Source organism: Crassostrea angulata, chromosome 7 (assembly GCF_025612915.1).
Source record: "Crassostrea angulata isolate pt1a10 chromosome 7, ASM2561291v2, whole genome shotgun sequence".
Classification (NCBI taxonomy): Eukaryota; Metazoa; Mollusca; class Bivalvia; order Ostreida; family Ostreidae; genus Magallana; species Magallana angulata.
In genome coordinates, this window is record NC_069117.1 from 21,963,748 (window position 1) to 21,976,813 (window position 13,066).

A 13,066-nucleotide genomic window follows, 5' to 3' on the forward strand; every position below is an offset into this window, starting at 1 on the left:
CGGGATCAATCAATCCGACGGAGCGCACTTTACCTTGATTTATACCCATTGAACTGTATGAAAGTGGGGCTGTCTTATTATTAATTCATGTGGAATTGGAAGGAGAAATCATGGCGCTCAGAAATAATACTGAGAATATCCCGGCCCGTAAAACATTGACTTTTCTGTACCATTAATTATCTATGCTGTGTACCTGTATCGTTCGCAATCATGCACGCAACACTTCGTAATTCGGGTAAACACAAATTTATTTACTTGGATCTGTTTTGATCAACAAAGGTGCTCAGTCCATGAAATTCTCATAAAATGAATTGTGCGTTTTGCTTGGCAATTAACAATGTGTAAATGTAAAGTCATTTAGAAACAACGGGTATAAAGTCAATTAAGTACATAGTGAGCGCTGAAAATTGTGTTCAAAACATGAAATATGTAAGATTCAAAAGCTTTAAATACTTAAATAGTTTTAAAGCCTTAATTGTCTCAATTTTTGCTAAAAATTTTCTTCAATAAAATTACTATTTGTAGTAACAGACAAGACATGGGCTTATTTCTATATAAAAATCAATAAAATTAGCACCAAGAAATGAAAATTAAATAAGTAGTATTATACATTGTCTTTTAGTAAAGTCCTCACTTCCGGTTTTTTGGAAATATATTTTCCCGTATATCTGAGAGAATAATAATCATCCAATCGAATATCACCAAAAATTCTTCGCATTCCAACATAGTTTCGAAAATCTCTCTCTTTCGGAAGCTTACCCTTTTCATTTTTGTTGGTAACATCAAAATAAGAAAATTTGTACGGTTCGGTGACAAAGGAATTTGGTTGCGCTTTTCGGAAATATTTTGATCTGGCGTCTTGCAAAGCCCGGATGTAAGCGTCTCTGTGTATATCCGGATTGATGACGCCATCAGTGACGACAAAGTCATGGTGATCATCGGCTTCTTTTTTCTTGCTTTTCTTTCCATGTTTGATTTTTACTGATTTCTTTCGACATGTGTGGCGTCGTTCACTTCCGGTCTCTTTAAAGTCGGTTGCGTCAATATCTTTGAATACAGGAGTTTCATTTCCGTCTATAGACGGTGTCACAACTGGAGGTAGCTTTTCATAAACAATTGTATCATCTTCTCTTTTATCATGGTTATCATTTGGTTTGTTTTGTACATGTGACGCCTTTCGGTCCTCAGATGACGTCATCGACTGAAGACTGTGAAAAAAGGAAGCTTCTGGTAACGATCTGCTCTTTGGAATATTGCAGCGGCTCGCGAAGCTCTCTGCCAGTGACTCGATCTGAGCCTGCATACCTTGCAATGTCGGACTTCCAGCAATCATCTTTCTCGGTGAGCAGCTTCGACGAGATTCCGGGTTGTTTGCATCGAACACGACGTCGACCGAATCCATTGCTAGCTCGTGGTACAACAACGTCATCGTCTTGAAGCGTTCTTTGCTCATCAAGTCGGCGTCACACGGGGTGCCGTGTGTATAACGCATCCGCGCCGCCCCGTCCTCCCCTACAATCTGCTCACATTGAGACTCTGGGTCAGGGAGGGTGACAGCGAGCGTCCTTGACCCAGCGCTACGGTTACCTTTGCTGAGCTGTACGAATTGGCTGACCGCTGATTGGACAGACGGGAGCCGCAGTCTGTGATCACTCAGGGAACTGTCGATGTTTCGGAGTCTCATGGTCGCTGATTTTGGTCTCTGTTTAAGGAAATCCATGGCAATAATTTCTGTCTTTTCACGTGGGCCTTGGTTGGCAAGCATCTTGGCTTTGTAACTGTCAACGATATACGAATTTCCGAATATTATGCTTGAATTTACCTGTAATGAAAGACAAAATACATGTATATCTCTATAAGTACATGCATATCTCATCTATAGATTTGCTTATACATTTTTTTTGTTTCAACATTTGTAAATAATTAATGTAAATTATTTGAGTAAATATATGTGCTTTTTTAAAGTTCAGATTTCGTTGGATTGCTAGAAAATTAAAACGTGATCTATAAATATTTATTGAACTAACATTAACAGAACATTGACAAACTCTGTGAACACAAGTGTGTCGCTTTAAAAAGAGAACACTATTTTCCCTAACCTATTTAACAATTGATACATGTTCGTATCTTAATTGCAATTTTTATTTCTAGGGCAAATATTCCATTGTAAAGATTGCCCCTTGGAAAGTGTGTATTTCAGATTTAATACACTTATTTTCTTCGGTTCATTTAAAAATTCTTCAACGTGTGGAACTTTTTATTTATTCTGTGGACACGATCATTGATGCTAGGTTTCAATATCAATGGACCCCGTATTTCCGTTTGATCAATCTATATTTAATAAGGTCTCCTACTTTACAGAGTCATATTTCAATAATTCATTTTAGGCTGTCCAAAGTAAATTTTCTGTTTTATGCCATCCAACGAGCATGATTAAGTTTTAAAGAAATCGCAGGGGTTTTTTTTCTGAAAAGCCACCCCTATTTTCTTAAGCTGAACATTTAGTTTGGTGTTAGGTTGAGCAACTTAATCTTCCATTTTGAAAAAAAATACACATTTATAATAGTTTAGGCCTTTTTGCAGAGAATTAAATTAACACGAACTGTAGCTAAGTTTATTATTCTATATTACCTTATATGTGTGTTAACATTATTGTAATTTCATGTAATGTGGTAAATCTTCTTCTGTCGTTGGTAATAAATTTTTAGGAGACTATTCAGCTAAAATTTATTCATCACCTTAATATATAAAAAAGGATTGTTCTGAAAAATATTTCAACGTTTGGAAAGTTGCAAAATATTGAGACTTTAAACGGGTCTCAAATGTGAATTCATATATTTTTTCAGATGCTGATAGGGTTGTAAAAACCTGACTTCGTCGCCTAGTTGTAAAGCCAAAAGCAGATTGTTTTATTTTATACGATTCTCGATGTAAAATCTAATATCGATTTGGCTTAAAGTATCATTATATAGTTATGAACTGTTCACGTAACAGGCAAATAAAAATCTTACCTATGACTATAGCTACAAATGTACTTTACCCTTTTTAGAATGAGAGTCATTTCGAGCGAGTGCATCCCCCGTACAATGGATTCATCATTATAAATCAAAACATCCAACTTTATATATGTTTCCCAATTACTGCCTGGTGATGGGTCTCCAAGAGAGATTTCTATCGTTTTGTAAATGTTTTAAGCCTTCTCCTTGTCGGTCATTTTATCGACTTATTATGTATATAAAATGTGTATTTCCTCGAGCACCTGCTTGAATTTTTGTCAACCTTTATGACAACAGGGTCCTTTCTCTTCTTTCCACAAACCCTAGCCATCAGATATAAGTAAACATTAAACTGCCCATAAAAATCTACGCTGTTTGTTCTTGAATTAAATCTTTCAAAATTGACGGATTACATACTTTTGAAAGCTCTCGGAACACGACATGCAAACACTTTATAAAGAGTGGTATTTGTTATTTTAAAAATTACCTTAATTCAGAAATTCAATAAACTATCTCCATGTATCAATCTTTTCTTTTCTCCATTTGGAGATCAAAAGCGGACAATAGAAATTCCGTTCTCACTTGATAGCGGGAGGCGATTTAAACCCTGGCATCCCTCAAATAGGCAACTTTGACCAAGGTTTTCCCCATCTGAGCACACACTTCTAGTCCGGTTTTGGAACGGGATAAGATTGACTAATCTCCCCAAAACACTAGCAGTGATGAACAAGGTACACAAAGAATGAAACGTCCTTTTGAAGTGCCGACTCAATATAAACTGCACAGGATTATATATTATGAATAACATACGATAGCATCGTAAATCATGTCTCCTGTACACAAAATCAGTATAATCAAGACCCCTGTACAGTCGAGTACCTTAATGCATGGAGCCCTACACCTATCGAATATATGCAGCACGATGTTGTGTTGTAAATGGGCCGGTTTCGACCACAGGTAAACACCGAATTAAACTGTCTGATATAATGACACCAGATTATTTTCAGAACAAATTAACTTTCTCATTTTCAAGGTAAACGAGGCCAATATGATTGCAATTGTTGTACACCTTGAACTCCCATAGATGTTTAGATTTAAAATTTTAATAAAATCGAAATCGGAAATTACAGGTTTGAAAAACAAATATTGTTGCGTTCCGCCCTTTATTCATTTCTTGATAGACCGGGGAAGAAATGTACACACAAATGTATTTACAGAAATGAGCAACATATCTTGATTAAACATCAAACTAAAAATTAAAAAAAAAATTGAGATGGTCTTTTTTTTTACAATGAATGGTACTCACCCCTCGCCAGAAAAAAGCTTTTTATTTTTCCCCACCATGAATATCTTTCAGAATCGGAAGAATCCCTGTCGTTTTACATAAATGCGGTCCTTCATCATTCTCTATTCAGTCTTTCAATAACAATTGGTTCTAGGGCAGAGATTTGCTGTCCAGTTCCGATGCCGATAATGACAAAATACTGCGAGGATAAACACTGGCATCCGATTATAACATGACACAATGTGACAGGCCTAGCAATGATTAACATAAACACTATCTGACGAGGTATAAATATCACTTTGAACAATTCTTCTTGTCGTTAAACACCAACATCCCCAATCACGTATTGATTTAGCAAACAACGTTGTCTACCTGTTAGGATGGTGTTACCATCATTCAAGACAAAAAACAAGAAATAAAAGCCGATTGTGTTTCCAATTTCCAGCCGATTTCCTCTGCCCGACTTCCAGATGAAATCGTGTGAAACCGACCCTCTTCCCAGCGCCTTCTGAGGAGAAATCGGGCCCTCGACGCCCGGGTCTCAGTTTAAAATCCGATAATAGTCTTTTGGTGCTTCAGAAGGTAAAATTAGTGGCGTGTTTGTGTTTAATTACCGCCCATTTCCACTTGTTAGACCCGTTATCAGAATTACTTTTACACTAAGTATGCACAGACTGATTCCGTTGATGATAAATATGGTTGTAGTTACTGGAGTTCTCTGTCGGGTTCACACGGGAGAGACGACAAACGACCCACTCCCGAGGAAGTCAGGGTAGACGGAATCAATCTCCACGCTTCTGGTCAAAGGGATATGTGTTTTGTTATTAATTTCTCAACGTGAACGAAGCTGATACACAAACAGCAAATACATGTAAATAGCATTAAATGATTCTTGAAAAGTGGGTGAAATGGTGTGCATCCAAACGATTATGTGTTACATAATTAAAGAAAACAAACAATTTAAGAATCAATGACTTACCTGATCAAAGAAAAGTGAGGATGTGTACGTGTATTTTTCTTTTATTAACTTAATTTTTTTGTGAGTGTATGTGTTTGCGGGCGCGTGTGCGTGAATGTGCACTACAATGTACATCAACATGTAGAATATATATATGTCTATATATGACCTCACATACAAAAACACATAACTGAAAGCTTTATACAGAGAAGCATTCAATATTGATGTCTATGGATTCTGGAAATTCTAACAATTACAAAAAATCGAGCCGTCGATTTTCATAACTTTGATTGACATAATATACTACCAGAACCCCAGAAAACTTCCATGTGTTTGTTCTCTTATACATGGCGTTGATCGCAGGTATTTTCATAATTGTTCTCACCAACAGAAAGGTGCATCTACCGGATAACAACGGAATGCTGTCTGCTGATGTATTACTAATTCATGCCGTCACGACGGTGTATTTTCAATATCCAACACGACGAGAGCATTGGCCACAATACCCCTCTGTTTTCATGTGAAAGTTTTGCATGTATGATGATTTATCACGGATTCACAATTTACGATTCACCATTTCATAAGCAGACAAGTAGGATCGTTTTGAACTAATTCCAAATGAATATGCACGATGAGTTGCAACATTGCAAATTCACACGCATATCATTCGAGTCTTAAAGAATTAACCACATATAAAAAACTGAGAGGAAATCACAAATATGCACTAGACTAAGTATTTCAAAGCTTTTCAAATGGCATTCAGAGATAAAACTCTCGATAAATCCCGAATTAGAATTCCAAGCAGTTTATCTTTATTAATTAATAAATTTTATTTATTTAATTTCGTTTGTCTTGATTTGGTAGAAATATTTCACTTTTTTTAGCTAACCTGAGCCGAAGGCCCAAGTGAGCTTTTCTGGTCAAAATTTGTCCGTTGTATGTCGTCGTCGACGTGGGCGTCGTTGTCGTAACTTTTCCCATTTCCATCTTCTCTTCCAGAACCACTGGTCCAATTCAGAAAAGCTTTAACTCGTGTTTAAGCACCCTCAGGTAGTGTAGATTCAAGTTTGTACAAATTATGATTCTCGTGGGTAGGGTTGAGCAACAATGGGGGAGGGTCTAATTTTGTCATAATAGAGAACAATCTACAAAAAAAACCCTTTTTTAAAAAAACAATTGGCTAGAAAAGATGTGACTTCTGTAGATGCATATGCATTCTAAGGTAGTGTAGCAAAGATTCAAGTTTGTTAAAAATCATGAACTCCGGGGGTTGAATGAGGCCACAGTGGGGCAATGTGAAATTTTTCATAGGAAATAAATTTGATCATTCTCAAAAACTCAATGTTATAATATATGGTATAAATAATATGCAAGCATCCTGAGATTTGCTGATTCTGAATTGTTACACTGGACAATTCAGGGGCAGCACAAGAGGTTCAAAGTTTGATGTAAGTTTTATCAATTAATATGAGTAGTTGATCCTCTGGATCTTCTTGAGAACTTCAATGCTCAATTTTTTATTGACTATGAAATAACTCAGTTACAAAAGAGGCTCAATGTTTAGCCAAAATGACTATGAAAATTTGGAATTTTTTTTTTTTATACATGATCTGTTTCACTACATCGTTCAGATATTTTGTATGACTCCATAAAGCAGATTTTTTATCATGGCTCTTGTTGCTCAGGTGAGTAACGTGGCCCATGGGCCTCTTATTGTGCATTCCTATAACATGGCACCTGTGTTTTTGCACATGAAATCATTGTTTTGTTGTCCTTAATATAGATTGCGCACAACATGGACAGTCTAAAGCCAAGGACCTCTTGAGAGGACGGGGTAGTGCAATTAAGCTTGACTTTGCACCATCATTGAGATTTCTAGAGATATATTTAGAATAATTCACAAAGTATCCGAATATTTCTTTAATAAAAGTAAAATTAATCAACTATATTGAAAACATAGAAGGTGTATAATAATAAGTAACAGAAAAATACATGTGAATATCAAATCAGTATAAAATCAATATATAGAAAATTTATAAACAAAATATATAAATATATAATATGATGACTTCTTTTTTAATCATATGTGAAAAAAACCATATATAATAACAAGACTAGGACCTTGATCTTGTCCGATAAAACTAAACTGAAAATTAATTGTATTTTAATTAAAACAAGAGGACCTTCTCTTTTTGAAATAAAAGATTACCTTAGAGCTTAATAACATGAAATACAGACACAAAATGCCAAGTAGAGCTAGCAGCAAGAACGCTGCTGTTTTTCAAAGAAGTTGAAGTCGATTAAAAACGAGGCACCCAGGAGAAGAATTTTGTCTTGTACCCTCAGCGGCTGAAGATCTGAAAGAAAATTATGAAACAGATTTATGAATAAAACTTGCCTCTCAATTTGTTAGGAGTTATCTCTCTTTATTTGCAATAAGATGCTTATAAATGCTAAAAGTCAGCCAAGTTCTACTTGTTATAATTGAAACACAACAACAATCAGTGTTCATAATACTTCATATAGGTAAAAAGTGGAATGCATTTTGATTCAGAATAGCTCATGTATACAAGTTTAACACTGATGATTTAAATGTCTGTTTTTACCCCCAATTTTTCCTGCAAATAAGGTTTCTTGAAAAAAAGGGAAAGGTATTTCAAAGTGAAATTCATATAAAACCCTCACTTTCCCATAAAGTAACTTGTGTCCATTCACTCTATAAAAAATCAGTTCTAAAATTCAATGAAACTCACATGATATGATAAAATCATTGCGAGATCCACAGTAATCACCCCAGTCACCGGCTGAGGATTTCTTGATTTCTGCCAGCAGTTGTTCCCCTCTCCCATCATAGATCTACAAGTAAAAAAACAATACACATGATGTGAGGATATCATTTCACAGTTATTTCTAATTCATTCATTGTAGTTAAAATGCAGGCAGAATAAACATACAGGAATGACAACATCCGAGCAAAGCTTGCACAAACAGCAGGAGAACCCAATTTTGAAGACCACAGATTCGTTTTCATCTATGATTTTGTACACAGGGCAACAGCAACGTCTGAAAAAGAGATAGTGCTATAAAGAAACTTTAAAGATACAAAAACTTAGTATGATTTTTAATTTGAGTTAAACCTTACTTTATAGACCATGATTTCAAACAAGTTTAAATGAAATTTCAAAATACAGGTATAATTTGTAGATATTTTTTGTTATTCTAACTTCATTTTTAAGATACCTCACTTCTTTTGATCTCAATCTCACTTTTCAAGATCATTCCTTTTGCAGAAGTGAGACTTATCAAAACTACGCATGTCTATTATAATGTACAGTGTACACTAGTTTTATTGGTACTAACTTTTAGCTACATGCATATATATTCCTGTTAATAAAGGAGACTGAGATTATAAAAGTGATACATGTAACATTAAAGTTTTATGGCCCTGGGATAATTTTTATGGCCCCAAGGCATGATGCCACTCACTCCTCCATGATGACCCCGATCTCCTGCCCGGGCGGACTCTCTATACTGAGTTCCTGCACACAGCAGCACCACCACCAGCAAACACCGCAAGGACATCGCAGGGGACGCCGCAGCCGAATAAGGTCCTGACCCTCCTGATTGCTGAACTTCAGAACAAAGGCTCTCATTGCTCCTAAACACTGCCGTGCATAACATTCTGAAACTAAATGAAATTTCATAATTGTTAAAGTATTGTTACTGTAACAATTGCAATGTATCATATAAAAATATTTGATCTTCAGTAGTTTCTGTACTTCACATTTTAAAAAAAATGAGGCTACCTTTCTTTATACTTGTATCTTCACGTATGCCGTATTATTTAATTAGAAAATCTTAAATGTTTATATATTTTATAGTCTCTTTATACCATTGTAAAGTGGTTTTGAGATTGAAATAAATGAATCTGAAAAAAATCAAATTATTTCCAAATGTTTGAAATCGGGAAGCAATATTTTACTTAATAAAGTACAAAACAATGAGGACTAATCCAAAATCAATAGTAATCTATCTTTTGTTTTTTTTTTGTTTCATTTACCTTCTTGGGCATATAGAATAGAATCATCTTCTTTCCCATACACACTGTATCGACTTGGTCTTTGGAAACACACTACAAAAAGTTTGGATTTTCATCAAATAAATCTACCGGTACTTATTTTCACTATATGTTTTTACTTTTCTACTGCATGTTACTCTCTGTTTTGGATGCTGAATTCACTTTACTTGGTGACAGTTAAGATAGCACTGAGTTTCAATTTTTTGAAAGATCCATTACATACTGTCCCCAGCCTCCAAGTGTTGATGGACGGTGATTTCCTCAAGTGATTCTAGGTCTTTTAATCCTGATGGAAGTGCTTCGCTTCCTGGCTGCGATGTGATTGGAATCTTCTCCATTAGGATTTACAGTCATGAATATTCGATAAAACTAAGTCTAGAGAAATCAGAATGATATATCAATATACTACTTCACATAATTTTCCACCTTACATTTATATGAATATAGATATATACTCAGGATGACTGTATGGTACTGAAGAATACATTGGCACGTATCTGAATCACGTTGAAGATATCAGAAAATGACTCGCGTGCATATTGAGATATTTACGGATTAAATTAGGTCCTACAGTTGTTCAATGAAGGGGTGTGACAATGTATTTCAATTTCATCGAAATCAAGTTATAAAACAACATTAGTTATGCTTTCTAAGTCAAGTTTGCTTACCATACTCACAGCTCCTCATACAATATCTTGTTTGTTACAAACCGTACACAGGTAAAAACGATAACAACGCAAAACATAACATTGGAAAAAGTAAAAACGAAAATAGAGCGAAATATACAAAATAACGAACCCGATGAAATATGATTACCCAACTCATTTATCTACGAAAACAAAATCTAATAGTATAATTAATGTATATTCCACGTCTGTAAACATAGTAAACGCAGGCACGTAGCATCGTTTTTAAACGTGGAGACAGACTTATCCGAAAACTGACGTTAAAAAAATCGCATTTTAATATAAACCTTAGTAGTAAGTTTAAACCTAGTTTATCAACTGTGAAACTATGTTTAGCTCATTTTTGTGAGTTTGGCGTGCCATACACAACACTGAGAGCTATGGTCACCATGTTGAATGATAAGATTAAAAAAAAGAACAGTCAGTTAAAATTAACAGACTACAGAGTGTCTTTAGGTAAAGGTTAGTCCGAAATATCTGACGTTTTTCTGGCTTTTTTAACGATTTTGATATTTACTTCCCGCAAGTAAATATCAAAATCGTTAAAAAAGCCAGAAAAACGTCAGATATTTCGGACTAGGTAGAGGTAGGCAGGTGAAAACGCGTTTTCTGTAAGAGTTCCCTAAAAGGAATATGTGAGTACATGTAGATGTAGAGATTATCATTATCTTTCATATGGAATGCACATATATTATTTTAAAAAAATGTTTGATGTACATGGATATATTAATACTGGTTGTTCACATTTTTAAACCCTATGTATATCCCGGACGTTGTTCAGTTCTGAGGTTACGTACCCAATCAACACATGTGCACGTGATGTTGTGTACAGTTACCCGGTCAACACATGTGGTGTACAGTTACCCGATGAACACTTGTAGTGTACAGTAACCCGATCAAGGACAATGGTTTACAGTAACCCGATCAACACTTAGGTTGTAAAGTTACCTAGCATGTGTTGTTTACACTTAAGCTGACATATGTAGTTTAGAGTTACCCAGTCTGGTTAAAAACCCGAACAACACTAAGGCTGTTCAGTTACCCAATCAACACTAAGGTTGTACAAAGTACAGTTACCCGATCAACACATGTGATATACAGTAACCCGATCAACACCCAGACTATTCAGTTACCCGATCAACACGTGTGCTGTACAGTTACCTTACCAACATCCAGGTTGTACAGTATCCTGGTCAATGCCCCATCTGTAATGTAATCTAGGCCGTCATTGCCGAATCATTTTATAGGCATTGGCATAAAGGCTTCATTCTCTTTCTTCAAACTCCTGATCTTTATCACTTGAAATTGTGTCGTAAAAAATGAGCATAGTTTTAATTTCCGACCTTCTGATATTTACTCTTTGGTTAAATTTTCCGATTTTAAGTCTAATCAGCGCCTCAGCGGGCAGAATTTAAATTCAGTGTTGTATAAAAGAGTTCAAATGCAGAACAGGGCTGCGTTTTACAAAAGAACTTAAGACTTACGACCAAAATAATGAATGCTTATTAATAACAGACTAATCAATGATTTATTCTTATGGCTGGAAAATGAAATTATGGGAAATGAAATATTTGTAAACAAATAGTTTTATGTCAATTATGTTTTTTAAAGATCATTTTATTAGACTGTAAATATTTTCGACTTTGTCTTAAGTTCTTTTGTAAAATGCAGCCCAGAATTGTTCTCAAAGGATATTAAAATTCAGTCATTTCTTATTCATTTGAAACAACTCATAATAGATTTCAAACACAGACACACATGGAACGGGAGGGTGGACAACATACGAGGGTCAATCAAAAAATACGAAGACAATGTTGCTTTGTATCATATATTTTTCATGAAAGTCATACTTAACAGATTAATCTGTGCACCAACACTTATGTTATTGATATGCGAAGTTTTAGTCCATTTGATGAATTGGTATTTTTGTTGCCCCTTCTTTAAAACAACATGTTTTGTCACCACGGCGCACGGTAACGTTCAAAACATGACGTCAAGATTAAACACGCACAGTTTATAGATATACCTCATCTTTATATCACGCTTAGTCTCTTGTACCTTTCTCCTTACAATTTAAAATGGCACTGAACCACTTAACATCTTATTTGCACACATTTGTTCGAAAATCGTAATTTAGTTCTTCAAAGTTTTCATTTTCTAACCGTGTATTTTTTAGTTTACAGTATGGATAACCCTGAACGTCGGTTGACGTTACTTATTTGTAGACCAACTATTTACAGATATTTTATTCTCTTTCAGACTGTTTTATATTCAAAATACAATTACCACCACCCCCACAAAATCTATTACAGTTAAACACAAACTTGCAAATAAATGTTGACTTGTTTTTTGCACCATTGAGCATTTTCACAGCATGTATCGGCTTTTTCCTGAGTTAAATTCATTTTTTTTGTACTTCTCGTTGCGCCGTGACGTCCGGCGACGTCGATGTTTTTAGTCAATTCTAAAGAGGACTATCTGTCTTTAGTTACTAATATCTGTTCGACAAAACGGTATATCCTGTCATTATTTGGAACATAGAATACCATGACTATACTTAATTTGAGGTTTCAATATTATTTGGTTTTAAGCCCAATTTATAGAGATATTAATTTAAACATTATATGGTTTATTGATGACATTACACAAATTTTGACCGTGCGCCGTGACCTCATTTTTGCAGGATTAGATTCTAAATAATTCTTAGAAATAAAGTAATTTATTAACTTTTTTTCTTGTAAATTGTTTAAAACTATTGCTAAATTATGTCTACCAAATTAAGTAATGATATGACGTTAAGTAACATAGCTATGACAAAAGTCTTCGTATTTTTTGATTGACCCTCGTATGTACGTTAAACTACCAATTCTTAATTGTAAACAATGATATTCATACTTTCCAGTTAATTTCAATTCTTGATAAAAGGAATCAAATTATTTATGTTCATTTTGCTATTTATTGTGACTAACTTTAAGTTTTACTATAGTGTTCGAGTTGAAATACGAAGAGAGTATATATACTTAAATATTAACAAAGCAATTGAAATCTGACTGAGACGGTATA

General features: G+C 34.7%; 2 protein-coding genes across 8 annotated transcripts; both read right to left on the reverse strand.

The window, feature by feature from the left end:
- Positions 1 to 79: 79 nt before the first annotated feature.
- On the reverse strand, positions 80 to 4,538 carry LOC128192923 (uncharacterized). Of its 7 annotated transcripts, none has more exons than XM_052865998.1 (2): positions 3,041 to 3,457; positions 80 to 1,822 (listed from the first exon to the last, which is right to left on the reverse strand). In XM_052865998.1, the coding sequence occupies exons 1-2, from the start codon at positions 3,074 to 3,076 to the stop codon at positions 605 to 607; spliced, it is 1,254 nt and encodes a 417-aa protein (XP_052721958.1). In that variant the 5' UTR covers positions 3,077 to 3,457; the 3' UTR covers positions 80 to 604. The 7 variants fall into 7 exon arrangements, with proteins under 7 accessions (XP_052721958.1, XP_052721964.1, XP_052721965.1 ...); XM_052866004.1 differs by lacking the exon at positions 3,041 to 3,457 and adding an exon at positions 3,484 to 4,085 and having other exon boundaries at positions 82 to 1,778; XM_052866005.1 differs by having other exon boundaries at positions 82 to 1,778; positions 3,041 to 3,057.
- Positions 4,539 to 7,143: 2,605 nt separating this feature from the next.
- On the reverse strand, positions 7,144 to 10,123 carry LOC128192924 (phospholipid scramblase 1-like). The gene is made up of 7 exons (XM_052866006.1): positions 9,986 to 10,123; positions 9,541 to 9,692; positions 9,300 to 9,371; positions 8,726 to 8,927; positions 8,194 to 8,302; positions 7,993 to 8,095; positions 7,144 to 7,596 (listed from the first exon to the last, which is right to left on the reverse strand). The coding sequence occupies exons 2-7, from the start codon at positions 9,653 to 9,655 to the stop codon at positions 7,496 to 7,498; spliced, it is 702 nt and encodes a 233-aa protein (XP_052721966.1). The 5' UTR covers positions 9,656 to 9,692; positions 9,986 to 10,123; the 3' UTR covers positions 7,144 to 7,495.
- Between the last annotated feature and the right edge of the window lie 2,943 nt (positions 10,124 to 13,066).